The sequence below is a fragment of the Quercus suber genome, unplaced genomic scaffold (assembly GCF_002906115.3).
Source record: "Quercus suber isolate HL8 unplaced genomic scaffold, Cork oak 2.0 scaffold_307, whole genome shotgun sequence".
Lineage (NCBI taxonomy): Eukaryota > Viridiplantae > Streptophyta > Magnoliopsida > Fagales > Fagaceae > Quercus > Quercus suber.
The window spans coordinates 380,537-398,648 of NW_027069763.1; the positions used below are offsets into that span (position 1 = coordinate 380,537).

At 32.2% G+C, this 18,112-nt stretch overlaps 1 protein-coding gene across 1 annotated transcript; it reads left to right on the plus strand.

The window, feature by feature from the left end:
- Nucleotides 1-2,658: 2,658 nt before the first annotated feature.
- On the plus strand, nucleotides 2,659-4,394 carry LOC111997961 (probable UDP-glucosyl transferase 73B6). The gene has a single exon (XM_024030086.2). The coding sequence runs from the start codon at nucleotides 2,820-2,822 to the stop codon at nucleotides 4,287-4,289; it is 1,470 nt and encodes a 489-aa protein (XP_023885854.1). The 5' UTR covers nucleotides 2,659-2,819; the 3' UTR covers nucleotides 4,290-4,394.
- The last annotated feature ends 13,718 nt before the right edge of the window (nucleotides 4,395-18,112 follow it).

Below are 18,112 nucleotides of genomic sequence, written 5' to 3' on the forward strand. Positions count from 1 at the left end.
TAATAACTAATAGAAAATAATTAGCATTAAATATTAAACAAATTCTATAACTAAAAAATTATCATATTTAATATTTTTTATAAATAGTAAATTTATATAATAATTTAATGATTTTTATCTCATATAGATGACTAAATAAAATTAAAATTAAAATTAAAAAAAAGTAAATGAGTAATTAAAACTACTTTATAAAGTTTCTTTAACATTTTTTTTTTAATCTAAAAATTTAGAAGATGTATTAAAAAAACAACAATAAGTTCAAGTAGAAACAGATTCACAAAATTAGGGGTCTATGATTGAAAATTCATTATCATCAAGGTTTAAACTAAATGCAACGACATATTGGCCGGTGATCGGTAGGTCGCACTCCTAGTAGAGAGATTGGAGATTAGCTAATCAATGACTACTAAGCCAAAGAAGCAAAGACAAGCTATGAAGCCAACCAAGAGAAATCAACCCTCATCAAACTTAGAGAAAGAGGAAAATTTAGAAGAGTGAAGAAAATAAACTAAGAAAGTGAAAATAAGGGACAAAATGGGCTTCTGCCCTTTTCAGGCAAATTATATAGCGAAATGCCCTCCTTTCCAAACTAAATAGGGAAATGCTCCTCTTTTAAAACTCAATTTTTGATAAATCGAGTTAGACTTTATAGTGGCGTTTTTAAGAAGCCTATAGCGACGTTTTAAGGACCTATAGTGACGTTTTAAAGATCTATAGTGACGTTTTTTAACTCGACTTCAATGAAATCGAGTTATAGGTAATGAAATCGACCTATAGTGGCGTTTTTTTACCTATAACTCGATTTCTTTGACGTCGAGTCCAAAAAACGTCACTATAAGTCCTTAAAACGTCACTATAGGCTCCTTAAAATGCCACTATAGGGCTTCAGAATTTTTTTTTTTTCTAACTCGATTTATCAAAAATCGAGTTTTAAAAGAGGGCCATTTCCCTATTTAGTTTGGGAATGGGGCATTTCCCTATATAATTTGCCTAAAAATGGCAGAAACCCATTTTGTCCGAAAATAAGAGGGAGAAGATTTAAGAGTTAAAAACTATAAAACCGAAGAAAACTAGAAGAGAAGAGTAAGAGGAGATTTTTTTTTTTCCTTCCTAACAAAGAGTCAAACTACAAACAACAAAACCCAATCCATCGTTTAGCGAGTAGGTTTGGTGTTTACTTTATTTTTAACGAGTCTAAAAACTCTTATTCTTGTTTTCTTTTTTTTCTTTTTTTTTTTTCTTCGAGTTTTGGTAGGCTAACAAATCCAAACCCAATTTTGTTAGGTCTAGAGATGACATTAATTCATAATCTATTTTTATTTGATTCATAAGTTGTTTTCTGATAATTTATTTTTCAATTACGTTGAACTATGATGTTTATCTCTCTTTATATTCTTGCTATAAAATTATAGCTCCAATATATGAGAATTTAGTTCCAAGTGAGATTCATGGTTCAATTCGTAGAAATTGAAGATGAGATTTTATTTTTTTTTTTGAGTGTGTGTTACTCAAATTATAAGTTTCCTTTGATTAATATTGTGAGAGTTTGAAACTCTCATGATATCCTAATTCCCACAATTTATAAACTTCCAAATTTCACCTTAAAGTTAATAATTTTAATGTCTCTTATCTTACATTTAACTAGTATGTAACTCGTGTTTACGCACGAAAATGACAAATTGAAGTGGTGCTATTGATGTTAGTTTGGATTATTAAACATATAGGACATTAATTCAATCAGGACATTTAGAGGTACTAAAATGGTTTTTCCTTGCAATTTTCATGATATTAGTTATGTCAAGTTTCTCATTACATTATTCTCAAAAAAAAGTTTCTCATTACATTGCTATTATGTATATAATTTTGAAAATCTCTATTAGATATACAATATCAATTTACAATCACTGTACGTGAAATTATCTAAATACAACACAAAATAAAAAGAATAGATTAGTCCAATAATATCCCCTAAATTGAACGAGGATAGGTGCATAGGATTGTTTAGTTCAATTACAAATTTTTAGATTCAAGATTTTTGCATACAAAATATCTAAATAGAAATAGTTTTATAAAAATATGTTGAATAGCAAAAATCTAAACAATTTGATTTTTATGGAAAGCTAACAAAAGAAAAATCTAATTTTGATTCTAATTGATTTTTCTCTAAACTTTTTAATATATATATATATATATATATTACCTAATTAGTAAGGGACCATAAATAGTCATAGTATATTATATAAATAACTTATAAATTTAAATAAATTAGATCTCAACTAACATAAAATAATGGTCATGTACATTGTTTTTCACCCCCATTAAGCTTATATTAATCGTTTGAAATTTCTAAACCAGTTTCTTATTGAGATTTAGTTTCTAGTGAATCCAAAAAAAATGGTGAGTTTTAGAGTATGTTTGGCAAGAAGTAATGATTTTTTTTTATAGCTTTTTGTCTTAGTTTTTTTTTTTTTTTTTTTAAATGTTAAAATTAACATACAAATTTTTTTTTTCTTTTTTTCACATGTAGCAAATAAGGGATACACGAGACAATATGTCAACAATCTTTAAATTCTTGACAATTGAGAGAAGGGCATTTCCAAGAAGGCTCTGATGCTTTTCTTTGCTGCAAGTAAAAGTGGGCCAAGGGCCCAAGCTCCCTATACAAGTGGGCTGGGATGTGAGCTCCACTCCACTGTATGCCTTCTCTATTATCTGCCAACTCTCTGCTTTATCATTCGATCATTCGTTTTCAATCCAAAGCTTCTAGTTTCTCCTTGAAATCTACTCCAATTTTGTTCTAACATCTAACAAGAACAACCATGAACACTGAATCTGATCAGCTTCATGTCCTATTCTTCCCTCTAATGGCACATGGCCATATGTTACCAACCTTAGACATAGCCAGGCTCTTCTCAGCTAGAGGTGTTAAAACCACCATAATCACCACCCCTAAAAACGCACCTCTCTTTACCAAAACCTTAGACAAAATCCAAAACTCTTCCACCAAAATCAGCCTCAAAATCGTGCACTTTCCTGCCAAAGAGGTTGGCCTCCCTGAAGGTTTCGAAAATCTCGATCTTGTCACCGACCTACAAGTTCACCGCAAATTCTTCGCCGCCACATCCTTGCTCCAACAGCCTCTAGATGATCTCTTACAAGAACTACACCCACATGGGCTTGTTGCTGATATGTTCTTTCCTTGGGCAACAGATATAGCATCAAGGTATGGAATTCCGAGGTTGATTTTCCATGGAACTAGCTTCTTTTCTATGTGTGCTATGCACTGTGTGGAACAGTACATGCCCCACAAAACTGTCAAATCCGACACTGAACCCTTTGTGTTGCCTGGATTGCCAGACGAGATCAAGTTGACAAGTTTGCAACTGGCGGATCATACACGATTGGGTTTCGAGAATGACTTTACAAGGATGATGGATAGAGCTAAAGAAACCGAAAAACGAAGCTTTGGCATGCTTGTTAATAGCTTTTACGAGCTTGAACCTGCTTATGTTGATCATTACAGGAATGTTATTGGAAGGAAAGCCTGGCATATAGGCCCAGTTTCGCTTTGCAATAGGAATGCTGAAGAGAAAGCACAGAGAGGAACAGAGTCCTCCATTGATGAGCATGAGTGCTTGAAATGGCTTGGTTCCAAGAAACCCAATTCAGTTGTTTATGTATGTTTTGGTACAAATTCAAGATTCCCAGCTTCTCAGTTACGCGAGATTGCGTTAGGCCTTGAGTGTTCTGGGCAGGAATTCATTTGGGTTGTGAGGAAGGACAACAATGATGGTGAACAAGAAGGAGATAAGGAAGATTGGTTGCCTGAAGGGTATGAGAAAAGAATGGAAGGTAAAGGACTAATAATCAGAGGGTGGGCACCCCAGGTTTTGATTCTTGAACATGAATCAGTTGGTGGGTTTGTGACACACTGTGGTTGGAACTCAGCTCTTGAAGGAATCAGCGCTGGGTTGCCAATGGTAACATGGCCTATTTTTGCTGAGCAGTTCTACAATGAGAAGTTGATTACTGATGTGTTGAAGATTGGGGTTGGAGTTGGTGCTCAGCAATGGATTAAATTGGTGGGAGATTATATCAAAAAAGAAGCTTTAGAGAAGGCAGTGAAGGAGGTAATGGTGGGTGAGAAAGCTGAGGAAAGAAGAGGCAGAGCCAAGGCATTAGGGGAAATGGCAAAGAGGGCTGTTGAAGAAGGGGGCTCATCTTACAGTGATTTGGGTGTTTTGATTGGAGAATTGAGGTCATATGGCGGATCAAGAAAGCAAGATTAAGTCAAATTATCATTATTATGCTTGTTTGTTTTGTTGTGATGCAAATAATTGAGGCCTCTTGTGCTTGAGATGACCACATATTATTAAGTTGATAATTTTTGCTTTTCTCTTGTCTGAATTGCTGGCACTCCGTTTTTAAATTTGTAATAGTTTTGTCTAATTTCTACGCGGTACTTACTACTATTAACATGTATTTGTAATTATTCTTTAAGCACTACAGAAGGATTTGTTATTGAAGTTGTGGGAATTTGGTAGCCTTTGCTGTGTTTGATGAATTTCCCCATTGATCACAAAGTCAAGAAGAGTTTCTCGACTCTGGTTTATTCTACAACAAATCACATAACACAATCCGTCCGCTTAAACTACATAAAAGCTCGTGTATGAACACTATGATTGATATACGAGGTGATCTCCTCAAGTCTGTCAGGTCCTCAATTTTCTCATTTTTATTGCGTTGGTTGAGATTCGTTTTAAAGTAAACATAACAAATTTACAACTTTATTCACACTTGATAAGTAGCAAGCATTCCTTGGTTCTCATATGCACTGTTTGATTTACCAACAATTTGGTATACCAAAAAGTGTCAAATTTGTTGACAAAACTTGTGCGTGTATACTCTCTTGGTTTTACGGTTTTGTCCTTTTGGCAGTGTTTTTGGGCGGTGGTCTTTGAAATAAATAATATATATAAATGCAATATTCATATGAATGTCTTAGTTAAAAACACCAACAAATACTAGTTAAGCTATGGATCACGAAATAATTAAAAATCAGGTTATAGGCAAGATGTCTAAACATTCGCCAATTCTCCATACAGCTTTGTCCTTACTGCACTCTTTCACAATGGCATGCATCACAAGTGCATTTTTGTCTCTACCTGCAGGTGTTGATTACATAAAAAGAACGCTTGATTTAGGTAAGGTTCAGTACAAAGCACCCTTAATGTTAGATTCATCACGTGTTTATCAAAAAAGAAATTGATAGATTCACCACATTCGATGTAAAACATTAGTGGACCCCTTGGTTCATCCCCTTGAGCAACTGGGAGAACCATTCGATGACAGATTTTCCACATGCCAAGAGATCGGATGATTTTGATGTGGTGGAAACCCCCCCCCCCCCCCCCCCCAACACTTGCCTGGTGATCCTTCTTTCTAGGGGGAAAATTTAAGAAGTTCTGGATCAGTGCTCTAGACTCTCATAAAAAGAAACTTAGATAGTGTCGAAACAGTGCTCTAAGCTCTCACAAAGGGTGTTAGCCTCATCCCTTTTGTGAGAGTCCGAAGCACAGCTCCAAGATTACCTAAGAATTACTCATTTCTAAAGAAAAAAAAATATCTTAAGGGCATTTACATCAAGGATGTTAAAATTTTTTGCTTTTAACAATTCAAAACACTATTTTGTCTATTTTAACACATCACTTTACAATTTAACAATTCAAAATACTATTTTATCTATTTTAACCCATCACTTTACAATATACCTAACATTAAAGGTTTTTTTTTTTTTTTTACCAATTCATTTAAATATTATTTTTTTTATCTCTCAATATGTTTCTTTCTCTCCCTTCTTACCTCTCTCTCTCTCTCTCTCTCTCTCTCTCTCTCTGAAGCAACCCTACCACTTTGTTCTCAATCCAAGAAAACTCACACCCAAGAGAAAGAAAAACAAAACAACCCACCAAAATCACAACCAAATCACAAACCCAAACCTATAACCTCATCACCACCAAAAACCGAAAAAGAAAAAGAAAAACAACCTACCAAAATCACAACCAAATCATAAACCCAAACCCACAACCTCATCACCATTAACCACCAACAATTGGAAAAAGAAAAACAACCCACCAATATTACAACCAAATCACAAACCCAAACCCAAACCCACAACCTCATCACCACCAACAACCAACAAACGCGAAAAACAAAACCAAAAAACAAAAAACAAAACAAAAACAAAAACCAAAAAAAAAAAAACCACCCCAACTAGGCCAACTCGACCTTAATCCCAGCCAACCCGACCTCAACCCATCCCAGTCGGATCTCAACCCCACCCACCCCAATCTCAACCCCAGCCTGATCTTAACCCACCCACCTGACCACCACTAGCCACCACTTGAGAGAGAGAATGAGAGCAAATAAGTTTTTTTATAAGCATAAGATGAGAGCACAGACTTGAGAGAGAGAGAGAGAGAGAGAGAGAGAGAGANTTTTTAGTTACACAAAAAAAAGGCTGATAAATGTAAAATCATTCAAACTCTCTTTTCCTATAATTTTATAATAAATATATATATATATATAGTTAGATATATGATTTTTTTTTTTAAGTTTATTTATATTGAACTCCTCATTTTCTATACTAAATTAACTCACTTAGTACAAAAATTTTAAAATTTAAATTAAATAGGACACGTGGTACAAAATTAAACTATAATTGAAATCCAATTTTTACATCGAATTAACTCACTTGATACAAAAAATTTAAAATTATATGGGACTCGTGGCGCAATATTAAACTCTAATTGAATTCTAATTTGAAATCCAATTAGATTTTCTCTCTGCTTTGCCTATTACTATATATATATATATATATTATAACAAATCACATTTAAAACTAGTTAACATTCCTCATTAGTCATTAGATCTCAACTAACATAAAATAATGGTCATGTACATTGTTTTTCACCCCCATTAAGCTTATATTAATCGTTTGAAATTTCTAAACCAGTTTCTTATTGAGATTTAGTTTCTAGTGAATCCAAAAAAAATGGTGAGTTTTAGAGTATGTTTGGCAAGAAGTAATGATTTTTTTTTATAGCTTTTTGTCTTAGTTTTTTTTTTTTTTTTTTTAAATGTTAAAATTAACATACAAATTTTTTTTTTCTTTTTTTCACATGTAGCAAATAAGGGATACACGAGACAATATGTCAACAATCTTTAAATTCTTGACAATTGAGAGAAGGGCATTTCCAAGAAGGCTCTGATGCTTTTCTTTGCTGCAAGTAAAAGTGGGCCAAGGGCCCAAGCTCCCTATACAAGTGGGCTGGGATGTGAGCTCCACTCCACTGTATGCCTTCTCTATTATCTGCCAACTCTCTGCTTTATCATTCGATCATTCGTTTTCAATCCAAAGCTTCTAGTTTCTCCTTGAAATCTACTCCAATTTTGTTCTAACATCTAACAAGAACAACCATGAACACTGAATCTGATCAGCTTCATGTCCTATTCTTCCCTCTAATGGCACATGGCCATATGTTACCAACCTTAGACATAGCCAGGCTCTTCTCAGCTAGAGGTGTTAAAACCACCATAATCACCACCCCTAAAAACGCACCTCTCTTTACCAAAACCTTAGACAAAATCCAAAACTCTTCCACCAAAATCAGCCTCAAAATCGTGCACTTTCCTGCCAAAGAGGTAGAGAGAGAGAGAGAGAGAGAGAGAGAGAGAGAGAGAGAGAATAATTTAATAAAGTGAGAAGGAAAGAGAAAATAGTTTTTTTTTTTTTTTTTTGGTAGCAACTTGCTACAGTAGGTAGTTACTATAGTAAATTGCCAAATATATTTAGGTTTTTTTTATAGAGAGTTTCAACATATAGCGTCAGCTCCTAATAATAGCTCTTTATCATCAAACTAAGATACCAATCAATTTTTGGTGTAAGCGGGGATTGAACCCTAGATCTTTTATTCAACCATTAGAGACTTTACCAATTTAGCTAACTAAAACCCAAAAGTTGGATTTGACAACATTGATGGAGAAGGCTTTTTGGTGGTTTTGTTGAAAAAATAAGTTTTTAGCAATTTTCACACTTTTGGTATGAATGCGCTAAGTACCATAACTTAAAGTGTTCTGCAAAATAGTGGGTCACAAAATATAAGGGATAATACAATCTTTTTGTTTACTAAAGACATTTAACTTGACATTAAAAAAAAAATTGGACTAACCTACCATTTGGTTAAATTCCATCACAGTTTCTAGAAAATGCATACATTTTTTTATTAAAAAAAATTTCTTGATTCTTTGCCAAAAAATCTTTCATTAACATTTTTTTTCCAGAGACTTAACTACAACTTTCCAAATAATGCTTTGAAATTGTAAACTAAAAACTAAAAATTTAAATTTAAAAAATCAATAATTGTATGTAGGGATGGCCATACCCATTAGGTAATGGGTATCCAACCCTACCCGATCCAAATGTTTCGGGTAATACTCGGTTCTTCATGGGTAGAGCTTAACCAGGTAGGGTATGGATATTACCCAAATTATTCGGGTAGGGTATGGATATTATCCAAACCCGACCCATATTAAAAAAAAAGGACCTTTTGATTAGTTAAATTGAAAGAATCAGAGATTCTTTCTTAATTTGATCATCAATGAAAGAAATGAGTTCCAACAACATGCATGCAACGAGAAAGAGAGAGAGAGAGAGAGAGAGAGAGTGAAACCTCCACTGTTGAATTTGACGGCGCTCTGCAATTGGACGATGGAAGAGGAATTGGCCTTGGTACGTGAGGGCCTGGTCGAGCTCCTCGAGCGCCTTGTTGTAGTTGGTGATGTAGGTCTGGTGGTGCTTTTGATGGTGGAGTTGCATGATCTTTTTGCTAATCACTGGCCCCAGAGCACTATAGTCATAAGGCAGCTCAAGCAGCGAGAAGCTCTGCAACCCACGAACATGGCCAACCGCTAGCCCTAGAGATAGGGATTTTCTGCTCACACTTTGAAGAGCCATCCAGAAACTCTCTCTCTATGTGCTTGTGTGAAGTGTAACTATTCCAACTCCGAGGTACTTACAGTAGTAGTGGAGGGTCCGGTTTTTATTGATTAGTTTTTTTCTTTTTTAAGATAAAGCTATTGGTTAGTTTTTAAGTTAAAATTTTTTGGATTAAAAAAATAATAATAAATGGGTTTCAGGTAGGGAATGATTATCTATGGATAATAAATTCAGGTAAGATTCGGGTATGGATACTAATGGGTATTGATATTCGGATATCCATAGGCAAATTTTTTAGGTAGGGTATAGGTATACCCGATCCATAACCTACCCATGGCCATCCCTAATATTTGTATGTCCCCTCAATGCTTGAAACCCACCGTTATTGAAATCTAAAGAAGGGACATGGAAATAAAAAGTGAAAAAAATATGTACTGAAGAAGCATACCTTTTTTGTCTATGCTTGTGTAGAAGTTGTTGTAAATCTATCAAATATGTTTTCTCCAACCATGGTTAAAATTTTGTGAAGTAAATATATTTAAAGTTTTTGTTTTTATTTTTTTATTAAGAGAGTAGAGGGGAGTGCTGTTTTTTTCAAACTTCAAATGAGGAGAAGTGTCATTTTGTCAATACTCGATAGAGGGAAGTATATATATAAATATCTTTGTTTCAGGACCATTTTGTGAGCCCATAGTTTGAAAAACCCAAAGCCCAAGTAAAGAAATGCCCTTAAGGCAGATGGCCGATTGAGTGAGTCTCTTGGCCCATACTTAAGGCTGGTGTCCATGGACCAAACGGTCCGATGCGTGTGTTGTTTGCTCCTCATGCTGGAGGCCGAAAACCCACGAAGGCCTAGCCAATAAGGCCCATACTAATATAAGGAGTTAAAAGGTAGTTTGGAGTCTTTGGAAATTGTACCCAAAAAAAACATATCAATCTTTTTATAAAATTTCTTTGTAAGGCACATAATTCAATTTCAATAAAAATCATAATATTCACTTAGTGCAAAAAGTGACATGCCCCGAAGCAATTTTTTAAATAAAATAACTTTTTAATATGTCAAAAATAGAATTTTTATTTTTTTAATAAAATGTTTAATGCTCATACTCTAATAATTTAGTTGATGATAAAATAGGGTTGATAGTGAGATTTTTTTTTTTTTTTTTTTTTAATGATAAGTTGTGTGATAGCTGTTACTTTCGAGCATCTTTTGCTCCTTAGTTTGGTCTAATACTCAGGCTTTAGAGGTGCTTGGCCCTACAGCTCTACAATGTATTGGGTTAGGCATCATGGGAGACCAATAATGGTCCATATCATTTCAATAATCATATAGTTAATCTAGAGATTCCATCATGATTCTGTCCAACTCAGTCAGCATTATGGATAACTTTAGCAAGACCAAAGAGCATAGTGTTTGGGAAAAGTATATGTTAAACAAACTGAAATGATAGAATTATGGTTGCAAAATTTTCACTTTAATAAAAGTTTCTTGATGGGATTGCACTTTTTGTAGTCTTGCCTACTTAGCAATCATTCATTTCCATTTTGTATTTTTTAAATCAGGATGTAGATTTGTTGTTAATGAAAAAGTTGATCCCATGCACTTTCAAAAATTAAAAAAATTACAACGTTACGGATTCAAGAGATCTCTACATTAACTATACTAGATCGTATTTCTAGATAACACTTTCAGAAAAGTATTGAAACTTGACATTTAGGACATGTTTGTAGTAGATCTTAAGTATTGTTATTTAAAATAATGTGAAAATTGTAGTTTAAAAAGTATTGTGAAAGCATGAGATTAAAGTACTTGTAATGCAAAACATGTATCCGGTACCATATTTCTAATAACATTTTTTTTAAAGTAAAAAAACATAATTGTATGTTGTATGTGTAGGTGTTTTTGATTAAAAAAAAAAGTGTAATTTTTTTGACATAAACAGTAAAATGTAATTATTTATTTATTTATTCTATCTCTCATCTTCATTCCATCTCTCTCTTTTGCAAGTCCAAGCTAGCTAGATTGAACAATTCATTGAACAATGCAGACCCAACTGAATCAAAGCCAAATTGCCTTTTTTTTTTTTTTTTTTTTAGTTGAGACAAGAGAAAAGAAAAACCCATTAAAAAATTTATATATATATTGTGGATTGTGGGGATAGAGGCCCAAATTCACATATTGGGCCTTGGGCCCTATATGAGGATAGAAGTCCGTCCAAGGAGTAAATAATTAGAAAAGACCCTGAAGTGGAAAATCACGTAAGGAAATGATAAATAAATATCATCCAAGGAGATTATCTTTCTCGGATATGAAGAATACTATCAAGCAAATATATGGGCGGCTTGGGCAATCTTCCAGGAAGTTCCAACGATAAGGATAAACTTCATGCACGTATAAAGATGATAAGAACAGAGAAATATCTAAGGGAAAAACTGCTACCACCACATTAAATGTATTGCAGTAACTTTTCTGGCCGCATTTATGTGAAAAATACCCTAAACAGTGCAGTCTCAGCTACCACCACTTATGGAGAACTAAAGAAGATACCTGATGGGACAGATACTCAAATGAATGCTTAGATGAAGAACAAGTATATGATGAAGATAGACAGAAAGAAAACTATATAAATGTAAAGGACCTCTCATGAGAGGGGAATCGGAAAAAAGAGAGAGGAAGAGAGAAGGTTTACTGTAGCTCTAAGAACTATATAAACGAAAATTTATCTCCTCGGACAACAATTCATTCAAGTTTCAAGTTTGTTTTTGCAATTATTTACCGGTTGAACCTTTGTTAGACATTGTTTAGTTCATTATCAGACCAGCTCTTTCACCCACTCTCTACAAATTCATTGGATTGGGCTTGTTGGGCTCATATTCCATACCTCTGGGGTTTGGGCCACAAATATAGACCCTACATATATATATATAACCCATAAAACCGAGACAAAAGAAAAAGCCAAATTTCCATTCTATCCAACTGAATCACTAGTCATCCAACCTAGAAAAAAGAAAAACAAGAGAAACCCATCAACTAGGATACTTACAACCCAAAAAAAAAAAAAAAAAAAAAAAAAGGAGAGAGAAAGAAAGAAAGAAGAAGACAAGGTGCAAGAAAAAAAAAAAAAAAAAAAAAAGTGGTAGCGTGCACGAGAAAGAGAAAATGAAAAAGAAAAAAGAATGAAAGAAGAAGAGGATGTCAAAATGAGAAATCCAACATAGAATCTTCATACATGAATGAGAAATCCCACCAAAAATTTGATTAGTGGATGTCAAAATAAATTACAACAAAAGTTGAACTAATTTCTAGCATGATTGATACCGAGCCCACTCTTCCCCCAAAAATGCAAAAAATAAAAATAAAAATTACAAGAAAGTAAATCTTTGATTTGGACTTCACATATATATGTCGAAAGAGCAATAGGTAGCAATCAGTTGGGCCGATGTGATCGCAAAGGATTTTTTTTTTTTAATTATTTATTATGTAAATGTTAGATTTGAAATTATGGTGTCAACTTCAAGATGATTGATTTTTATCATCTATTTAAGATATCAATTAATATTTTGTATAAAGAAATTCAAACTTAAATATCTTATGGGATGACAAATGACTTTATTAAAGACTCTCTAATAATACATGTATCATTTTACAAGGAATAATTTTATTTTATCTTCACCGCCTATATATACAATAAAAACTTTAAATCCCTATATATTTATATTATTGAACTCTATGTTATAGTTAACTAATTGAAAAGTATATAGTTGATAAGACTAGGATAACATTCAATTAACCTTAGATTACATACTTGTATTATAGTTAGGATAAGTAGGATTACTTGCACTATAAGTTGTAGTTGAAGATACTTTGCAAAATGAACTTTTACTATGATAATAATACAATAAAAAATTGACTAATAATATAAGAGATTTGAGTCTTGAATCTTGAAATCTCTAACAAAATTAAACTATCTCTCCCTCACTAAGGAGTAAGGACCGGATATTTACCTGGAAAATAATTGAAAGATTTTGATTCATTTATCATTTTTTCCCTAAGCTATTCTTTTCTCATAATTATTAACCTCATTTGAAAACTCACTCATTCAAATTTTTTTTCTAAAAAAATTGACATTATACGACCATAAATCTAGGTAGTAACATGTTAAAAAAAAAATAAAATAAAAGGGTAATAAGAGCCAGTGAGCCACATTACACAAGGGAAAGTGGAGAGAGAAAATTTACAGACATAAATATGATAGGGATATAGCAACTTACAACAATGTACATGGAAGCATTGAACTATAATATCTTCTGAACAAAATGTCCGTGAACCCCATTATCTTAGAGTTTTGGCCGCCGGGCCCGGAGTCCTCGACCCTACACGCTTTAAGTCTAAATAATTCCACCTACGGAGAATATTGGAGGTTGCTTCATAATAATTGCCATTTGGGCAGAAAGTGTAGAATTGCTGCACTGTAGTTTTATCCTTTTACTGTGCAGAACAAACGGAAAATTTTTTGAACGAGTTATTCAAACAATAACTATTGTTGTACACGATGACTTAATGTACTTCTGTATATGCCATAGCTGAAATCGTGCTGTCTGTCTCGTACTCATAATGGGTAACTTTTAATACTGCCGTATGTAATGCAACTGAAATCGTGTCAAAATCAATTTTAGCTGTGTGTCTCGGACTTTACAGGTATTCGTGGTGCATTGAGGTGGAATTTTTGGCTATTTTTAACACAATACTTTGTGATGCGATTTAGTTAAAATCATAATTGTATCACATTTTATTTTTGAGGTCATAAGTTTAATGTGGTTTAGAGTTTAGTCAAAATTATAACTGCACCGTACCTCATTTTTGTAGTCATATGTGCAATGCAATATATAAGATATGATTTGAACAACTTGAAGTCGGTATATTTTTTAAATTTTGTGCTTTTCCTACCCAGTCTAAAACTAATTTTTCCTTTTATATTAGGTCAAGTTTTAACTATTGAGCTAATTTTTCTTTATTTTGGGTTAGTTTTCCTAATCAACACACTTGCTAAGGTTATCAAACTTTTTTTTTTTTGAAAATTGGAGTTATTGAACTATTAATAATATATTTAATATTAAAAATAAATAAATTAAATGTATTAATATATAGAGCGGGTGCGGTGTGATTTGTGCAGTTTTCTTATTATAAAACTCAAACCCCACTACATTATGCAGTGCGGTGCAATGCACTGTTACTTGCAGTGTAATACTGTTATATTATTTTACGGATAGTTTTGGTATAGTTTTTGCGGTTTGGTGAACATCCTTTCTTTACTGTGTGTAACTTTTAGTTTTTGAGAGGGTGTGAGTGGGGGAACTATTCCAGCTAGTTTATGGCCTACAATGGTATTCCGAACAGAAGGATGACATGTTAATGGCCCATTAAGGGGTGCAAGAAAATAACCCAACAAAACGAAATCATGGTTGCTTTAGCAATCAAATACCAAAAAGATATCATGGTTAAAAGTAGAAACCTAATGATGGCATAATAACAGGAGTTTGAATATGAAATCATAAAATCTTAGCCTTTTCTTTTTATGTATATTGAATCATTGATACGTAGATGTTAGACTAAGTGGGCAAGATTAAAAAATAAAAATCTCAACACAACTGTAAATATCCTCTTAACCAAATTCATCAGACTTTTCTAAAACTTACTCATTATATTTGTCGCATTAATCTTATCTATGATATACCTTAAAAAAGATTAATGAAAATATATAATTAGGGTTTTATTTAAACCATGTCAACATCTGAATCAATGTAGGATCAAGCACGTCCGTGAAACACTTTCAATTCCAATTTCACACAAAAATCTACCACTCACATGCCTAACAGTATTTCACATCCAAATTTACAAATAAATCCAATAAAAAATCACTATTTCACATAACAATTATACATACTATAGAAACACATTAATCTTTTCCTTTTCTTGCACTATCTCCCTAAACTACGTACTATCGGCCCTGTCTATTCCAATCTCTCCTTAATTATAAAATCAAGTAATGTTCCCTGATTTGCAAATAACCTTCATGTCATAAATAAAAGTGAAATTGTATTTTATAGATGAACTATCAAGCTGAACAGCATCATAGAGCCATATGATGTATAAAGAATCAAATTTTATCCATAATCATGAAAAGCATGTGTACGTACCCACGTGGAAGCTAAATTCCTCGTTTGGTTCAAAAAATTCCCAGAAATTCTTCAAAGTTCAAAGTGTGTTGACAAACACAGTACCAATTAAGCATATAGCTAAATAAATGGCCGTTGAATGCGGAATAGGTGCTTGTCATTTCCTAACAACCTTGGCGTTCTTGTTAGGTACTTTCTCTTCCATTCCAACCCAACATTGATTGAGAAATTGACACTTTTATGTCTATCCAGTCTCATAAATTCGGGTAACTTTGCTTCTTTATTTTCACTATTTCATGTTAAAGTTTTCACACCCAACCCAACTTTGTTGGATGAATGCAGATATGAATCTAAATATCAAAGAAGCTAGTTCGCATTTGATGCACTGTTAGTTCAAACTTCAAAGAGAGGGGAAAAAAAACTATTAACTCTCACTCTTTGATAGATAAAGGCAAAAGCTTTTTTTTTTTTTTTTTTTTTTGAGAAAGAGGCAAAAGTGTCGATATTTTCTTTTGAACTTGAGTGGTATTTTGAGACAGATATTGGTATTGAATACAGAATACGAATCTCCTACAAACTTTCATTTTTGTTTTTTTATGAAGTCTCCAACAAACTTAAGACATAGACACATAGTGTTGTTTTTATATGTACCTTCTATAAATTAAATTAGCCAAAGGCAACAAGACGCATTTCATGCAAGTACTTTCTTTTTATTTTTTTATTGATAAGAATTTGGCTATATTAATACTAAAGATGCAAGATAAAGTAGGTGAATGAATGCTTTTTTTTTTTTTTGTAATTTTTTAATATATCTTTGGATTTTAATACTCAATTATAAATTAAATATTTTTTATAATAATAGAAGTTATACCTACTTAAAAAATAACAATATAATTACTAATAACTATTGAGTTTGGAGGGAGGATCAATCTCAAACTCATTTTTAAATTAATTTGTATACTTGCAAATCAAATAAACAAAACATACATGTTATTGACAATTCTATAGTCATACTCCAAGTTATATCATATATGATCACCTAAAAGGTTGATGATATTACAATTAATTTAATTTAAAGCCACACACTCAATTTTATCATTTTTTAAAGGCAAAAATAAAATTTCTTTTTTTCTTTTTCTTTTCCAATATTTTTAATTCTAAAGACATTAATAAAATACAAAATATTTATTTCCTTTTTAAATTAAATTTTAACATCAAAAATAGAAATTTTAATTGTTTATACTATATATAAGAGGATTCTCCTCTTTGACCCTAAAAAATGTGGCTCAAAAATACTCTCAATAATTAATGGTAACTTCTCTTAAAAATAAGGTTATAAATATCAAATAACAAATTTCATTTTGAATTCGAAAAAAGAACTCCTAAAATTTAAGATTTTTTTTCCTTCACGTTCATCTTTTTATTCTCTAAAATTTAGCATTTTTATTCCTTCTTCATTCGAATAAAAGTAAAAAACCCCCAATTTAAAAAATTAAAAACTAAGAGAACTCCTAAAATTTAGCATTCTTCCCCCCTCAGGTTCATCTTATTTTTCCTACCCAAACTTTTCTTTATATCACTACACCACTTTCAAACACACATTTAAAAAAAGAAATTACAGTTACTGCTTATCTCCAAAAAATTTCCCTTTTATTTGTTTGAAAAATTAAAAAAAAAATATATATATATATATATTCAAATTATAATAGATGCAAATTATTAATCTTTGTGATTTATTTGTTTGAAAAATTAAAAAAAAAATATATATATATATATATTCAAATTATAATAGATGCAAATTATTAATCTTTGTGCGTACTTAAAGACTAGCATTATATAATTTTATAATGAGATGGGTTCAAGTTACACATTTTTTTAAGCCGTAAATTTCCAAAAGATCTAGTGGTCAAAAAGGAAACATCATTACTCTTACCTAATTAATAACATCTCCATTATCTCTCTCATTATTAAATATTTCTATGTGTCTCATTTTTCTCTCTCCTCATTTATCTTCATTAACCTTGGCTTCTAGATTTAGCATCACAGTAGGTGATTGAATTTTAAATTTTAATAAAAAGAGATAATGAATATACTATTAATTAGGTAAGCATTTAATGTGTAACTTGAACTTATCTATTTTATAACAATTAACACATTAGGGGAATTACTACAAAAAAAGAAAAATAAATAGTTTTCTTAGGTACACTGGTAGCAATGCTCTCTCCTTTCAGTCTTTCACATGAGCAAGTTATTTAGAAAGTATGACAAATTAATTTCCATAGTCCTAAAAAAAAGTCCATAGTCTTTCTATTTTCTAAGTCAAATATATATATATATATATATATATATATTTTTCATTTAAGCTCAGCTAGTAAAAAATAAGGCCAACACGCCTTAAGGCATAGCTACGAGTTCCCCAATTAGCAGCGTGTTGTAACTCCTATACCATTAGTGACTATAGAGTGTAAGATCTTAATTCAAAAATACAAAAATAATTAGAGTGCACCTAAGTAGGAAAACTACAGTACAACACTAATCACCCTCCTTTAACAATTTATTTTATTTAAAAAAAAAAAAAAAAAAAGTGAGGCCAACAAGTTTCCATCTTTTCCCAAAGTTAATTTCCACAACCTCAATTTATGCCCAAATTCCCGTGACTTGGTATTATTTTGTTTTTATAAGGTTATTCATTGTTTCTCAAAAAAAGGTTATTCATTTCCCATTACAGGAGGGACTCAAATTTCGTAATATCCCTTCAAAATTTTCAAAAAACCACAACGAAACCACCGACGACCTCATCAGTAGATAGATTTCTGGTCTCTTTCACTGCACTCGGTTGTACACATGTAAGCTTTCACTCAATCCTTTTATGACCTGCTCCCACTCGTGCCCACCTCACCCCTCTCTTCCAAAAACTCGGGCCCCACATCTGATCTT

Bases quoted from the DNA above. Each gene is read 5' to 3' on its own strand.
- LOC111997961 (XM_024030086.2), top strand. From the start codon at position 2,820: ATGAACACTGAATCTGATCAGCTTCATGTCCTATTCTTCCCTCTAATG.